At 36.5% G+C, this 15,772-nt stretch overlaps 2 protein-coding genes across 2 annotated transcripts; one reads left to right on the top strand and one right to left on the bottom strand.

The window, feature by feature from the left end:
- Window positions 1-150: 150 nt before the first annotated feature.
- On the top strand, window positions 151-3,059 carry LOC111789208 (tetrahydroberberine oxidase-like). Its single transcript, XM_087121173.1, has 2 exons — window positions 151-1,214; window positions 2,002-3,059. The coding sequence occupies exons 1-2, from the start codon at window positions 308-310 to the stop codon at window positions 2,760-2,762; spliced, it is 1,668 nt and encodes a 555-aa protein (XP_086977299.1). The 5' UTR covers window positions 151-307; the 3' UTR covers window positions 2,763-3,059.
- A 1,285-nt stretch (window positions 3,060-4,344) lies between these two features.
- Window positions 4,345-15,485, bottom strand: LOC111788862 (dolichyl-diphosphooligosaccharide--protein glycosyltransferase subunit 2). Its single transcript, XM_023669419.2, has 20 exons — window positions 15,372-15,485; window positions 15,054-15,198; window positions 14,206-14,395; window positions 12,616-12,705; window positions 12,312-12,374; window positions 11,920-11,989; window positions 10,960-11,024; window positions 9,949-10,003; window positions 9,384-9,511; window positions 9,198-9,313; window positions 7,827-7,896; window positions 6,798-6,902; window positions 6,596-6,685; window positions 6,357-6,505; window positions 6,092-6,203; window positions 5,940-6,023; window positions 5,447-5,527; window positions 5,141-5,365; window positions 4,804-4,926; window positions 4,345-4,711 (listed from the first exon to the last, which is right to left on the bottom strand). The coding sequence occupies exons 2-20, from the start codon at window positions 15,194-15,196 to the stop codon at window positions 4,595-4,597; spliced, it is 2,076 nt and encodes a 691-aa protein (XP_023525187.1). The 5' UTR covers window positions 15,197-15,198; window positions 15,372-15,485; the 3' UTR covers window positions 4,345-4,594.
- Window positions 15,486-15,772: the final 287 nt, after the last annotated feature.

Here is a 15,772-nt window from a genome sequence, read left to right on the forward strand (position 1 = left end):
TGGGCACAAGAGGGCCAATGCCTCAATAGAATCCGGATGGATGGATGTTCGAGATGTCTCAATGAAATGAGCGATACATAGGTCCGTTCTCGATGGCATGACCCAGTGACTTGTGATGACCGACGACATCCCAAGACTTAAGATAGAAACCTTAATCCCAAGTAAAGGCAAGGTCGAACTAAATGATTTGACTGAGTGTAGAAGCAAGTCAGTTTTGCAACATGCACGCGCAGGTGCCGTGTATTATCAAACAAACTTTGATTGTTCAAAAACCCGTCTTAAATTTAATGCTATTTCTTTATAAAGCATGAGAGGTGCCGACGTGCAACGAGGTAGAACGGTAGAACGGAACGGAGAGATGGAAATTGGTAGGAACTATGTTAATTTCATCTCTGTTCTTGTATCACTTCTATTATGGGGTTGTTGGGGGAGCAATCTTGAAGATTTTCTTCACTGTATTTCTTCCAATTCCTCAAATTCAACCCTCCTTTACACTCAATCTTCATCCTCCTACTCCTCTGTTCTAAATTTCACCATTCGAAACCTCAGATTCTCAGGGCCCAATGTCCCTAAGCCAATCGCCATAATCAAACCATCGCAACCTTCCCAAGTCCAAGCAGCCGTCATGTGCTGCAACAATCACGACCTCCGCATCCGGGTCCGCAGCGGCGGCCATGACTTCGAGGGTCTTTCTTACGTTGCCAATGTCACATTCGTGGTGATTGATTTGGTCAATCTTAATTCAGTGACGGTGGACATTGAAAACAACACTGCGTGGGTTCAATCTGGGGCGACCCAAGGTGAGGTGTATTACAAACTTGGCCTAAAAAGCTCTGCTTTTGGTTTCCCCGGCGGAGTGCAGCCGACTGTGGGTATTGGTGGGTTCCTCAGCGGCGGTGGGTATGGGATGATGGTTAGAAAATATGGGCTTGGTGCGGACAATGTGGTGGATGCTCTACTTGTGGACGCTAATGGGAGGCTTCTTGATAGAGATTCTATGGGAGAGGATTTGTTTTGGGCCATTAGAGGCGGCGGCGGAGGCAGCTTTGGGATTGTTTTGGCATGGAAGTTGAAGTTGGTTCCGGTGCCTCCTACTGTTACGTCCTTCGCCGCTTATAGAAGTTTGGACCAAAACGCTACCGACTTGGTTCATCGGTGGCAGTTCGTTGCTCCCGTGATTGATGAAAGATTGTTCATTGGCGTCATAGTCTCAGGTTTGATTCTAATACTTTTCTTTTTTAGTAACCACGACGCTGTACAATCGTATGATATTGTCTACTTTGAGCATAAAAATATCCTCTGGAGGTACCAATGGAGATGTATTTCTTACTTATACACCCATGATCAACCCCTTGATTAGTAGATGTGGGACTCCTCTTTAGAGTCTATGGAGCCCTCGAACAAAATACACCCTTTGTTCGACACTTAGTCACTTTTGACTACACCTTCGAGGCTCACAACTTCTTTATTCGACATTTGAGGATTCTATTGACATAACTAAGTTAAGGGAATAGTTTTAATACCATGTTAAAAACCACGACTCTCTCTACTAATATTGTCCACTCTAAGCACAAGCTCTAATGGCTTTGCTTTTGGTTTCGTCGGAAGGCTTTAACCAATGAGGATATTCCTTACTTATAAACTCATGATCAACCCTTTAATTAGTAGATGTGGGACTCCTCTCCAGGGCCTATGGATCCCTCGAACAAAGTAGTACACTCTTTGTTCGACATTTGAGGATGCTATTGAGATTGCTAAGTTAAGGTAAGACTTTGATACCATATTAGAAACCACGACTCTCCATAATGATATGATATTATCCACTTTGAGCACAAGGCCTCGTACCATTGAAAATAAATTTCTTACTTGTAAACTCGTGATCATCCCATTAATTATCAACTTGGGACTCCCTCCCAACAATCCTCAACACTCTTTCCACGCCCGTCTTGACCCATGAACGGTTCGGAGATTTAAATGGAAAAATGCAATTTCTTTTCACAGCTGCAAATTCAATGGAAGGAGGAGGAGGAGGAGGAGGAAGAAGAACAAAGGGAGCATTTTTCTACTCCCTGTTTCTAGGAAAGGCAGAGGAGCTTATACCCATCATGGAGAAGAGCTTCCCAGAGCTGGGACTGAAAAAAGCAGACTGTTTGGAAACCAATTGGGTTGAATCAACGGCATATCCAGCAAGTGGGTTTGTGACAGCAAACGATTTGAATGTCTTACTAGACAGAGCCCCACTCAGCAGCGGCCGATTCAAAACGAAATCAGACTACATCACAGAGCCCATCTCAGAAGCCGCCCTCGACGGCATATGGGAAAGGTTGGACGCCGATGGCATAGAGACAGTGCAGCTGGTGCTGATCCCCTACGGAGGGAAAATGAATGAGATAGCTGAAACAGAGCTCCCTTCGCCGCATCGAGATGGGTATCCCATCAAAATTGGTTACTATGTTACATGGGAATCCCCTGAAGCTGACATGAGGCACTTGGAATGGAGCCGAGAGGTGTATGAGTACATGGCTCCTTTCGTGTCCAAATCGCCCAGAGCTGCGTATGTCAATTACAGAGACCTTGACATTGGGACAAACAACGAGGACGGGACCCCGACCAGCTTCGAGGAAGCAAGTGTTTGGGGATTGAAGTATTTTGGGGTTAATTTTGAGAGGTTGGTGCGAGTGAAAACAATGGTGGATCCCTGTAACTTATTCCGGCATCAACAGAGCATACCGCCCATGGCTCAACCAAAGATCAATGGTTAATGGCAATTATCTCTAAATCGAAAGTAAACCACAGTCCTGACTCGAACCCCTGCCTACTTCTATTGACATGACTAAGTTAGATGAACACGACTCTGATACCATGTTAGATGAACACGACTCTCCACAATAGTAATCTCGACTCTCCATAATAGTATGATATTGTCCACTTTGAAGGTGTAACTTCTTTGATTATAAACCCATGACCATTCTCTAAATTAACCAATGTAGGACACTTTCAAGGTGTAACTTCTTCATTTTTTAGTACAATTAAGATAATTATCTTCCCAAAGTTTCTAATTTATTGCCAATTTTTGTTAAATTATATATTTAATGCAATTTAAATCATAAGTTAGGTTAGAAATACAAAAGGTTGACTTAATTTTACATTGATGAATGAATTTATTATTTTAATTACATTTAATTACACAATGATCAAAAGTCTTGGTAATTCTTCATTTCCTCTTAAATTTGTTTTCTCTAATATTTATTAAATTATTTAAATTTTGAAAGTAAAGATTTCAAACTCTAACCTCTTAATTACTCTAAATTACTGGTTTTGGTTGAATTATATTCATATAGAAAGTTGCCTTAACTTTTAAAAAAATTAAAAAGAATTATATCAAACAAAAATTCAACTATTAAATGAAAACAAGTCTTTAAAATCTTAATGGTAAGGTCTTAACTTCCAATCACAATAAATGACAGAAAGATGATTCAAGGCAGCAAGAACATGTGGATGTTAGAATGACAACAGAGGTTAAACCATTAATGTTACTTTTTATCTTGTACATATCTAATTAAATAATATTGTAAAAAAGAAAATGTAATTTTATGAGTTCAAATTAAAGAAACTATATAATTTTTGGTGACATGCTGTAACCGGCTTTCCCTTTCAAGTTTGCTCTCAAAGCTCTAAAACTCATCTGCTAGGGGAAGGTTTACACACTCTTGTGACCCAGATCTACCGGCTTTCCCTTTCAGGTTTGCCCTCAAGGCTCTAAAACCCATCTGCTAGGGAAAGCTTTCCACACCCTTTATAAATGGTGATTTGTTCTCCTCCCGTGATTTGTTCTCCTCCCCAACCAATGTGGGACATCACAATCCACCCCCTTCGGGGCCCAGCGTCTTCGCTGGCACTCTTTCCTTCCTCCAATCGATGTGGGACCGCCCCCAAATCCACCCCCTTGGGGCCCAACGTCCTTACTGGCACACTGCCTCGTGTCTACCCCCTTCGGAAAACAACGAGAAGGCTGGCACATTGTCCGGTGTCTAGCTCTGATACCCAAATCCAACGCTAGCAGATATTGTCCTCTTTAGACTTTTCAGGCTTGCCCTCAATACTTTAAAATGCGTCTGCTAGGGGAAGGTTTCCACACCCTTATAAATGGTGATTTGTTCTCCACACCCTTATAAATGGTGATTTGTTATCCACACCCTTATAAATAGTGATTTGTTCTCCACACCCTTATAAATAGTGATTTGTTCTCCTCCCCACCCAATGTGTGGGTGATTTGTTCTCCTCCCCAACCAATGCAAGACATCACACATGCTTTCTAAAATTAAAAGATTTGACAGAGTAAAATAGATCCAAAAATGAACCTCTTTTGTTGGGATAGTAAGATAATAGATTAAGAAGCCATCTCAAAAGCACCACACCATGCGGTAAGGCACATAACATTCTGCACAATTAGCTAGTCAAGGTGTTGAGCAATGTCTACAAAAATATGGATTGAACCATAAATGTAAGAGTTTCTATGACACTACTCTTTGAAACCAAAATTTCCTACAACTTCTCTTTCCTCACAAAAAAATGAGAACCTTTTCCAACGATCTCAGGCAGATTTTAACTTGGCTGAAGTTGAGGCAAGGTGGGAAAGGGTCCTGTGTCCCACAAATACCAAGAAAACTCCCAAGATGCCCAGTGCTTTCAGTGTTGTGAACAGATCCAACTGTGTAAAGAGAGTGAGAATTTAGTAAGCATGTTGACATAAAATGGCTCCAAACCTCAGAGTTTACAGAAAACCAGTAATATGGCACCTACCTTCAACCAAAAGAAAGTGTAAAGCAAGATAACTGCTCCAATGCTTAGATGGAAGAGAATGGCGAAGGTGGCAGGTAACGTCGAAGTTGGGAAGTTCTTTAGGTTCACGCCCAATCGGAATAGCTATCAACAGATAAACAAGGGTAAACTTGATATGTTATAATGGTGGAAAATTGCATAACATATTAATCAAACAAAAAATTTGTTGTCTGTAAAATCATGGATATGTTGATGTAAATATCAATGTGGATGGATGCTCAAGAAAAGTCACATGAATTGAAAAAGAAGTGTAATTTCTGGACCAAAGTGATCGTTGATTATAGATAAGAGAACTCACCCCAATCAAAAATCCAAGGGATGGCAAATATGTGAGACCCAAGAAAGCAAGAGAGAGCTCCTTGGCTGGGCGCTTTTCTGGAGCCCTGAAGATGTGAGTTATTTCAGCTTTGGGTCCATAGCGTGTGTAAGGATCGACAGGCCGTAGAGGAGGACGAGGTGCCTTCTCTGGTGCTTCAGGTAGATCCAAGTCAACATGACCAATAGCCTTTATGAAGGAATTCTCCTGAAGAAAGGAAAAACCAGACTCTACTTAAGTTTCCAGAGTAATTTGTACAGGTGAAATTAATAAAGAAACTGAAATTACCATGATGGCATCGCCAACAGTTAACTGAATGTCATATCGACCCGAGAGATAGAAAAACTTCTCAACCAAACCAAGAAAGTCCTACAAAAAAGAAAATTCTGAAATGAGCCAAATCATAAATTTTCTTAACTTGGTCCATTAGTTTATCAAATATTCTAGTTGCCATCTTTTCTATTCTCACGTTGATCAAAATGTTGATATTATGTCCACCTTAATGTTATTCAAAGGCACAAAGATTGAACAAATTCATGAAGAAGAGCTCGATTGTACCCAAGAATGTTCTAGATGCACCAGATGTGCTACTTTTGTGCAATCACTAATGCGAAACATGTAGATGAGATCCAAAAGGAAACTTCAAATGGACGACATATTCTGATACACAGGTGGTATACTGTATTGTATTGCTTCTTATAACTAGCACCAATGCCAATTATACAGCTCTATCGGCAAGATGTTTCATGAAAATAGGAATTATAGGATTAGACAAACTTACAAGAATTTTTTCAAATTTTTTGCCAGAGCCTTCAACCACAAAGATATGTTCAACGCCACTTTCATGCCTCAACTTGAGAAAAGCCTGCAACCAAGCAAACTTGTCAAAACAGTAAGAAAACAAGGATGGAAGGATGAGAGACAATTACATACCTGATGCGGCTTAAAACCATTTCCCTGTGGTGTGGCTAGTTGAAATGATAGACGCAATTTCTGAAGGTGGTTTGCTGACAATGAAACAACACTCCCACCAACTAAATCAAGCCTGGATGAAACCAAGATGACAAATTAGCTCTGCTTAATATCACAATTAAAAGCATAAATGACAACCAAAAAGCGTTCGAATGACTCTGTTCTGTAATAATAGACCACCAGTTTGAAAACAAAAGCAAGAAAAAGTAATAATAACAGTGTTTACTTCTTCTTGGTTTCAGTACTCCCAAGATCGCTATCAAGAACAGCAATCTCTGCCTTCTCAATTTTGACAACTCCTGTGACATATATTGGCACTTGGATCTGCCCACCAGTGGCATAAGTATCCTTCTGCTCTGAATCATGAAGAACAATCTAGAAAAGGGGAAAAGATTGTTTCAACATATAATGGGACAAATTCTAAAAAGATGTGCCAAGTAAAATATATAAAAAAGAGTGAAGTACCTCAAAGACGAACACATAGTTTCCGACATCATAGGCATTGGGCAAAACATCCAACACATGTAATCCAGTCTGAGGATCAAACTTGAGTTCCTATGTTTCCGCAAAAAAAAGGATACACAGTAACAAACCAAGTCACGCTAATTAATCATTAAACAAACACCGGGAATAAATGGTAAGCATTCAGTTGATAAAACTATCAGACCTGGCCCTTGATAATGGAAGTGCCTTTTGAAGCAGAGAGAAAAGCTCTTACTATCTTCACGGTTAATTGAGGTGCAACTGAACCAAGCACAGTATTCACTCTAACCTGATAACATTTGACATAAATTATAAAACTACCAAACAATAACTTCCAATAAAAGGCTCTTTGATGGGCTAAATAAAGGGAAGAAAAAACAATCGCTTGTGCACATGGAGAGCCAATTAACAAAGTGAAGTTTTAATATGTATAGGTTGTTTAAGAACTTCAGCTAAACCAACATAAGCTATCTCTAACGGGCAGAAAATTCAAACTTAAAGACATGCAAGAACGTACATCATCAACCAGAAGACAACCTATGTGTGTCTCATCCAAGGGCATCCAGTGACAATTATAGAGACAGAGAAAGTTTACGCTTTAGCTAAACTTTTAGCTTCTACCTGGTGTATCCTCTCTTACATCGTAGTTCCTCTTTGATTACAGCTCATTTTCATTAACACCAATTGGATCAGTTCTCTTTTTTTAATATACATAAAGCTACTTGGGTTCTAGTTTTCCATAACAGAAAAAAAAAAAAAAAATGACACACCACATAACGTAACTGAAACCAAAAGAAATATGTAAGATGGAAAATATATAAAACTATGTTTCGATTAGGTCTCCCTTTTCTCCATTAAGTAATCTTTGTTTGTTTGCCGATTATTTTGCATTTTATCAAGGTCCACCTTGGAAAGTCGCAAGTAAAAGAATCCAGTAGCACAGACAGCACTAACAATGCATGCAACTCCTTTGATGCTGGACTCATTATGCTGAATTTGATACCATTACTGTACTTGTAATTTTGAAATCACTACATTTCAAATGCTAAGAACATAGCCTAGTTCTAAACCAGATTCTGCATCATGCTCATAATTAAGAAACAAATTAGATGCCCCAGATTCCATAAAAACCATTCGTGAGCAAACAAGTAACCAGGAAAATAACTGCTAGGAGATGCTCTGGTAATGAAAAAAGTTTGGTAGAAGAACGAACCTTTAGTTGGTCTTCCTTTGTTAGTGAAAGAACAGTAGCTGGAAGAGATAAAATCAACGGAATAGAAACCCTGTGGTAGGAAGAAGGAATTGAAACGAGAAAAACAATGTCATAGTAGTATAAGAAACAAAATGTTCATCATGCAAAGGAGTACTGTAAGTGGTGAAACAAGAAACCCAACCCCATTGTATAAATTCATATATCCAACAGTTCAGCTCAAAACAAGATGAATTCTCAAGGAAGCTCATGAGAGGATCTTCCATAAAAAGAATTAAGCCTTAAATGAAAATAATGTTATAGGAACTACAAGACCACAGTTTTCCCCTTCTACGTTGTAACAAATATTCAAAATGGCACGCCACTTAAAAAGGATAGACAGAAAAGTATAGCCAACAACTATTGAACTTTATCACTGAGTAATCTAATAGTTTCTGTCAATCCCACATATTATTTAATCTTCCAACTGATATTAAGAGAATCATATTTTTTCCATTGCTTTCTTTGGAGACAATAAAAAGAGAAAAAAATCAGTCGGATGAACTCCATTTTTATGCAAGAAACAAAACTTCATAAATGGGGGGAAAAAACACAACAGATCACAAAATAAAAGAGGAGGAAGACCTAGGCCGAGGAGACCACAAAAATGCACTACAATCAACATCAACAAAAATAATTAAAACAGAGAGCAATAGAAGAATTACTTCAATAATCTAATCAATGTGGAAGCTTAGAATAAAATATACCCCAAGATAAGAAGAATTTCTCTCAACGCCCTTAAAAGTTGACTTCTTTCCAACCACACATTTCAAACAAACGCCTTAACTGCATTCCACTTTCCCAAAAGTACAGACTAGCCAATTAGGAGGACAATCTAGCCATTTAAAATTTCTTGAAATAAATCTTTTATTTTTATTTTTTCTGGATAGTAACAAAATTATATATATATACCAAAGTACACAAAAAATGAGAAGATAAGATATTCCAAGGTCTCAAGCAATAAGAGAGGCTCTTGGTTTCTATTTTCTATCTATAATAGAGGAAGAATAAGTACAAGAAAATCTATGAGGGTCAAATTAGAGGCAAGGAGCACTAAACAAAATTCTGAACAGTCTTGAAAAGTTGTACCTTACTTGAAAAACCTATCCATTTCTACACAACCAAATCCCCAAGCCTAGCCAACTAAAGGTTACACCATTCCCAATAGTGCAATTGACCCTTACAGCAACAAAGTGACTCAAGCAATGCAAAAATTATTTAAAAGAATGTTACACATAGAACTCCAAGTATTAAGTTGATAACAAAGGATTATCATCATAATGTAAAATCTAAAGATCAACCAAATCTAACCCTAACAAACAATAAAATACTTACCTATTTGTCTCCAAGCAAGCCAAGGAGTCTATTTGGTTAAACAAGTCTTTAGCATCACCAGGAATCCCAATGCCAAGGAAGAATTTTGCCAGACCAAAAATTGAATTCGCAGGAAGCTGTAGATGAAAATAAAATTGTTACAAAATAAATTAAGGAAACAAAATGCAAATTTATGTTTCCACTCACATTTAAGCTTCCAGAAGTAACAGCAGTAAATGTTGTCAACCCTCGAACAACTGAGGATGTAGTTGCAAGAGGCCCATGATGTTCATTTGCATCAACAACTTTTTCCTCAAAATATAAAGCTCCATTATCTGCAAAACAATGACGTCTACAAATTACCTATATGGAGTGGTTAGTGAAGAATAAAACAGTGCAAATATGAAGAATGGAGTGAGAAGTTCCAATTTGGAAGATCATCTATCTACAAATTTGCAGTAGAAGTCGAGACAGGAAAGAGAATGTTATCGGGATCTTAGACAATTGAAATTTAAAGGAAATAATACCTGACATTATTGTCATTTTCCTTTCCATAAGACCAATTCTTCCCAACTATAATCATACTCTCATTTTTAAATAACCATATCATACTCCCATTTTCGACTGGGTAAGTGCATCCAAAAGACTGGCCCACTCAGGCATCCACCCGTACACCACTCAAATGGAACAAAAATAATGAATCCAAGATTGAAGGTGACAAACTCCACAACATTTTTAATAAAAAAATTACATGGAAATGATGAAGGCTTACCATATTTCTCAATGCTGTCAAAAAGTTTCACTATATCATTCTTTACAGTACCAATCTACAAAAAGAGAGAGAGAGAGAGATATATATACAAACATGAGATTGGTAGGCTAACTAAAATTTTGAAACTGACAATAAGCAGTGGAATTAGAACGAGAACATGATAAATAAAAAGAAGTTCATAGCGATAACAGCCAAAAAGGAGTGTGAAAACATGTTGGTGACTAAAACTTCATATTAGAAAGAAACTAGTTGCTTCAAATGTTTTCAAAATCACCCGGATAGGTTACATAGATGAAGTGAGGACTTGGTCTAACTACAAAATTAAGACCAGCAAAAGTGATACTGAGGATCCAGCATCTTCCCAATCGCTGGCAGTCGAGAAGTTGCAAAATGATTCCCAAGGGGCTGACATTTAAATTTTATAAGAAAATTGGTAGTTAACGTGGTAATCAACAACTACCCAGCCACATTTTTTTGTCTAAGAAACAATCTCATTGGCAAAAAGACAAGGGGGAGAGAAAAACTCCAGCCCAAAATAAGTTGTAATTACACAAAGGTCTAAGCTTGCTGAACTGAAGGGAGAGGGGAAAACAATTATAAAATATAAATACAGTACCCTTCTCCAAATCTAATAAAGTAAGTAATGGTATTCTCAATTTTTCTTTGAAGCCTACAGAGGAGATTCTTCGGGTAATTTGGGCATGAGGAAGGATAATAATAAATTTCTTCAAGAATTTAAATGGTAAAGACCATTTAGATTAAGGGAAATGATAGTTATTTCTCTACAATGCTTATTAAATAAATGTCAGTTATATGATAATTAGACCTTTAAAGAACTAGATATATGAAATAGCTAAGCCTTTCCAAATGGTTCAATATCAAATTGAGGTCTAGGTTTAATAATGCCTGCACAGTAGCCACTCTAAAAAAAGGAATGAGATAAGTTTTACACAAGAAAGAAACGTACATTTTAGGAACTCAACAAAAATATGAGAAAAAGATTAAGAATACCATATTTTGATCAATATCAGACGATGCTAATGATACAACACCAGCAAGGGCTTCCAGTGCCAATCCTATAGAGAATAGAAGCTATATAATGTAAGATGCAAATCAAAGTTTAAGCCATATAAACGGAGAAACAAAATATTCAAAGAAGTCAATTGAAACTACCAAGCGATTGAAGAATGTTAACTTATCACCTAAAGAATGATAACTTATCATGATATAAAAATGATGTGCAATTCTTCATAATCTAAGTTCCTTAAAATAAAGGTCATTTTCACAAATTTTACATAGTGTTGTTATTAAATCCTTTTAAAATTTCTAGCAAGAAACAAGAAATTCCATTGAGAGAGAAAAAAAATCCAAATTTCCGTATAAGTTCCAAAATTGGATATAACATACAACTTTAAAACATTAACCTATACAAAAAGCCAAGGATACATGCATACCTCCCAAAAAAAAGAAAAAAAACTCAAGGGTAAAAAACAAACACGCCTCCCACTTGTAAAAAAATTAAGAAAAGAGAAATATTTGTTGTTACTAAATTCATTTATGTTGAAGCTTATAATGATGTTTAAGAATAAACTTCAAAGGACAGAGACATTACTTAATGCATTCCTCGTTGCTGAAACTTATTTATTCATTTGCAACTATAATTCATATGGGATTTCCATCAAGACTCCAATCATGCATTGAAGTACATGATTGTTTCTAGAATGGCTATTTCTTAAAAGCTCCTTCGAAATAGAATTGCAACTAAGATGAAAATCACATTTATTAAATATAATGTTTATCGTTTTTCTTTTGCTTCAACACAAATGTGTATTGTTCTGTTATTCTTGAACAAACGGTAATGCTATTATGATGAGAAACAGGGAAAGAGCAACTTTATCACTATTTAAACAAGAATGTCAAAATAAAACATTAAAGCCAAAAATATGTGAAGAATTATGGATGAATTAGTACCAGCAGCATAAATACTAGACTCAGAGTTGTCAGAACTATAGCGCCACCTTCCATCACTTTGGCTCAGTGCCTGCAAATTATGCACGAAGTAGACCGAGAATAAATAATACGGATGGATATTTATCACTAAGCACTATTCATGTTAATTTGTTAATAGTAGAAAAACGTGACCAAGTAAAATATCAACATATGATTTCTCAATGATATTCGCATTTAATGTTTAGCAATCTAACCTACAGAGCTTGATGCCGTTTTAGTTGACAAGTAAGCCCCAACTGGAAACTAGGTTCTAGGACTTCTCTATTCCTAGTCTATATATAGATATATAGATAGATACATATAGATATATATATTCTTTTTCTTTTTTTTTTTCAAATACTGAATAAACTAACCTTGATTGAATGGAAAACACCATCAGCGTCATTAATGGATAGATCAACTCCAGAACTTTGTTCCTGCAAGTAATGGAAGGAACTTGTTAAATCCAAATGATGAAATTGGATTTTAGGATATATTCCTTTAAGAACTTTTTAGTCTCCTTGTCACGTCATTCACCAGATAAATAAGGACTGAGAAAAGATATATTTGTAAAGCAGTTTATATTTGAATATTAAATCAGCATCAATTAAATAAGAAATATAATACATTGTCATTTGCATGGCGTAGGTTGAGTCTGGATTGTGCATAGAATTTTACCTTTAGAAGTAATAAGCTTCCAATAGAATAGTAGAAGTCAAGCAGCGACCGCCCATCATTCAGAACATATTTAAGCCTTGAAGTAAGGCTCTTCACAAAATGAAAAGAAATGATCACAAGTCATGAACATGCATCAGAAACTATCACATAGGAGTTGTTTGGAAGTAATGTGTAGAAATAGAACGAAACCATAAACAATTTCTGGATGTAAATTAGTATTTGACAGGAGGGTTTTTACAACAAAAAGTAGTAGAAAACAGAAGGAGACTTTGTAGTTTCCATGTGTTTTCTTTAGTCTTTTACTAAGTTAACTTTTCACATCTATCCATCCAATGTCAAAGTAATATTTGATTGCAATCTAATATATTCAAAAATTAATATATTAAAGAAACAAACCAAAACGCAAGAATAAAAAATCAACTGGCCCCAACCATTCCAAGTCCAACTCCTGTGAAAAGAAAAGAAGAAAGAAAGTTGAGCTTTCCAAAGGTAAATGCTTTCCACCTCTCAAGGAAAAAGAATCTTCTTCTCCGACAATGAGGACTTCTTTTACTTCCATACTTCATCAGCTTCAGGCAATAGTGGACAAGGTACAGTTGACGACTCTTCTACCTTGGAACTTGGTCCTCATGAGGCAAAAGCTCTTCAAGATATGAGTCCAACAAACTATTATGTGATCAGTCTATGAGCCCCAAGTGGGGATTACTTTTATTTTACATAGATCCTTTCCACGAATGTTTGAGGCTTGGGCACAGCTAGTAAAAGGCACCTGATCAAAGAAGTTCTTCTTGGTTGTAACCCTAACATTGTCTTTGAGGAAACAAAATGCAAGCAGGTTAGTGTTCGGTGAAATCACTTTGGAGTTCTTGCTGGGTAGGCTTGTCTGCCCTGGACTCAATAATGGCTTCAGGGGGCATTCTTTGTTAATTGGATGAAAACTTCATTTCCATATTGATAGCATGCGGGAGCTTTCTCCCTCTCTATTAATTTCAAGCTTGTACATGGTTTCTCCCACTGGATCACAATATTTTATGACCCTTCTTTCTGTGGGGATCAAGCTCACTTATTCTTCTCCTGGCCTTTTTGGGGGGTGCTTTTTCTCGATCTTCCATGTGATGTGGTGCTTCCCTAGTAGGCCTTGATACTCTTCTTAAACTTCTTGTCAGTCCAGTCTTTTAAGGCCATGCTAGAACTCCATAGTCTAATAAAATGGCAGCCTTTCTTCGGAGGCTTTGATTTGTGAGAAACAAACAAGTGTTTCAAGGGGATGAGGCTTGTTTTGAAGCTTTTGGGGATTTGGTTATCCTGATTACGTCCACTTAGCAGTCTTTGCTAAAAAATTATAACTATAATATGATGCATATTTACGCCAATTGGAAGTCTTTTTCTGTAATCCCCTTGGCTTAGTGGAGATTTCTCATCCTCCTTTTGTATGTCTTTTGTCGATAATACAAGTCTTGTTTCTTATCCAAAAATTCTTTTAAACTAAAAAACAATAGAACATTTTTAAAAATAAAATTGCAAACTGGTATCTTTTTTTAAAATCTCAAACAAGCTCTTAGAAACTGAGCACGAAGGATATAAGGATACCTCATATATCTCCTCCTTGATTTCACATTTCAAAACATCGTTAACTCTCAGAGCATGGAATAGATCCTTTAATACAGCAGATGAACCAAGAACCTCTGATACAGACTTGCAAGTAGCAGCACTTATATCAGGCTTCTCTTGAATTCCAAGAATGTCGAATGTTCTTAGTGCTTCATATGTTTCTTCCAAACTGATTGAAAAAAAAACAAAACAAAAAAAAAGAGTCAAGGGTACAATGGGAGACCACATACAATAATAGAAGCTCACAGAAAACACAAGAACAAAACCCAAACAACCAATTCAAAAGCTCCATTCTTCAAAAAATAAAATCACAATAATAACACTTCGAGATTTCAAGCATGCTAACAAATTTCCACTGAATGGCATCACAAATGAGACATCCTCGCAAAATTATCATGAAAGGTGATCTGGTTAAAAATAAAGGGATCGGAATGAAAAATATAATTGAAAATAGGTTTCTTTATGAAAAAAAAAATTAAAAAGTAGTTTGTTGATGTAAAAAAAAAAATGTTTGACAGTATAATTTATATTAACAAGAAACAATTTTCAGATCAAAAACAGAATTTTACTGCTTTCATATGAAAGCAAAAGGCAGAGATCAGAACCGTTTTTCAAAAAGGCAATTTCCTGCAACTATTTTATAACTAGTGACGAACCCTTTTCAAAGATCATAGCTACAAAATTACAGAGAAAGGAAGAATTGAACTTCCCACCAAGGTTAGTCTAAGAAGTTAATTGCCATGTCCTATTTTAACTCAATGTGTCTAACCCAGAGAAACAAAACGCAAAAAAACACAAGAATTCCTCAAGTAATAAATGTAGTCTACCTTCCAAATGCTCCATTACTAGGCCGGAAGATCTCCAAAGCTGCATATCGGTGCGAATCTGAGATCGGCTGAAAAATGGTTGCAGCTTGGCAGATCGAAATCCAATAAAGTAGTACCAGAAATCGAACTAGGTTTCTGGCCATTGCTGCAAAAGAATAGAATTGAAGAAACATTAATATACGATCCTATGAATACAAGAGATCACGAAATTCCTACATTTCCCAAGTGATTCCATACTGAATTTAACAAAAGAAATTAGCAATGTGTTGGTAGAACCCTAGTGTATAGATCGTATACAAATCGTAAAGAGAAGCTAACCCAAAGAGGGTGGTCGCGCGGTCAACTGTGGGCGAAAAGGGTGATGCAGCGCGAAGAGGCGTAAGCTGATTTATAAAGGTTTTTTCTTCTTTTTTTTTTTTTTCTTTTTTTCTTTTATTTTCTTAATACTTAATTTTAAATTTAATTAAATATATATATATATATATATATATATATATATATATAAATGCAAAATATTCCATTTTTCAATTATGAGATGTTTTGGATCATGGTTGGTAATGGGCCTAACGGCCCAAAATGTTATGGGCCTTCGCGTTGTTTATATGGTCTTTTTCGATGTCATTCTCGACTAAATCGGTGACCGAAAACGATAAGTCATCACAAATTGAAGAAAAATGATATACTTTAACGGATATTAAACTCACCGCTTGCAAATATTG

This window comes from Cucurbita pepo, chromosome 2 (genome assembly GCF_057944985.1).
Source record: "Cucurbita pepo subsp. pepo isolate OVF chromosome 2, ASM5794498v1, whole genome shotgun sequence".
NCBI classification, from domain to species: Eukaryota; Viridiplantae; Streptophyta; class Magnoliopsida; order Cucurbitales; family Cucurbitaceae; genus Cucurbita; species Cucurbita pepo.

Bases quoted from the DNA above. Each gene is read 5' to 3' on its own strand.
- LOC111789208 (XM_087121173.1), top strand. From the start codon at position 308: ATGAGAGGTGCCGACGTGCAACGAGGTAGAACGGTAGAACGGAACGGA. The intron at 1,215-2,001 runs GTTTGATTCTAA...TTCTTTTCACAG, and splicing joins CATTGGCGTCATAGTCTCAG to CTGCAAATTCAATGGAAGGA.
- LOC111788862 (XM_023669419.2), bottom strand. From the start codon at position 15,196: ATGGCCAGAAACCTAGTTCGATTTCTGGTACTACTTTATTGGATTTCG. The intron at 5,528-5,939 runs GTAAGTTTGTCT...TCTTTTTTGTAG, and splicing joins AAAAATTTGAAAAAATTCTT to GACTTTCTTGGTTTGGTTGA. The intron at 5,366-5,446 runs GTAATTTCAGTT...TCCTTTCTTCAG, and splicing joins CTGTTGGCGATGCCATCATG to GAGAATTCCTTCATAAAGGC.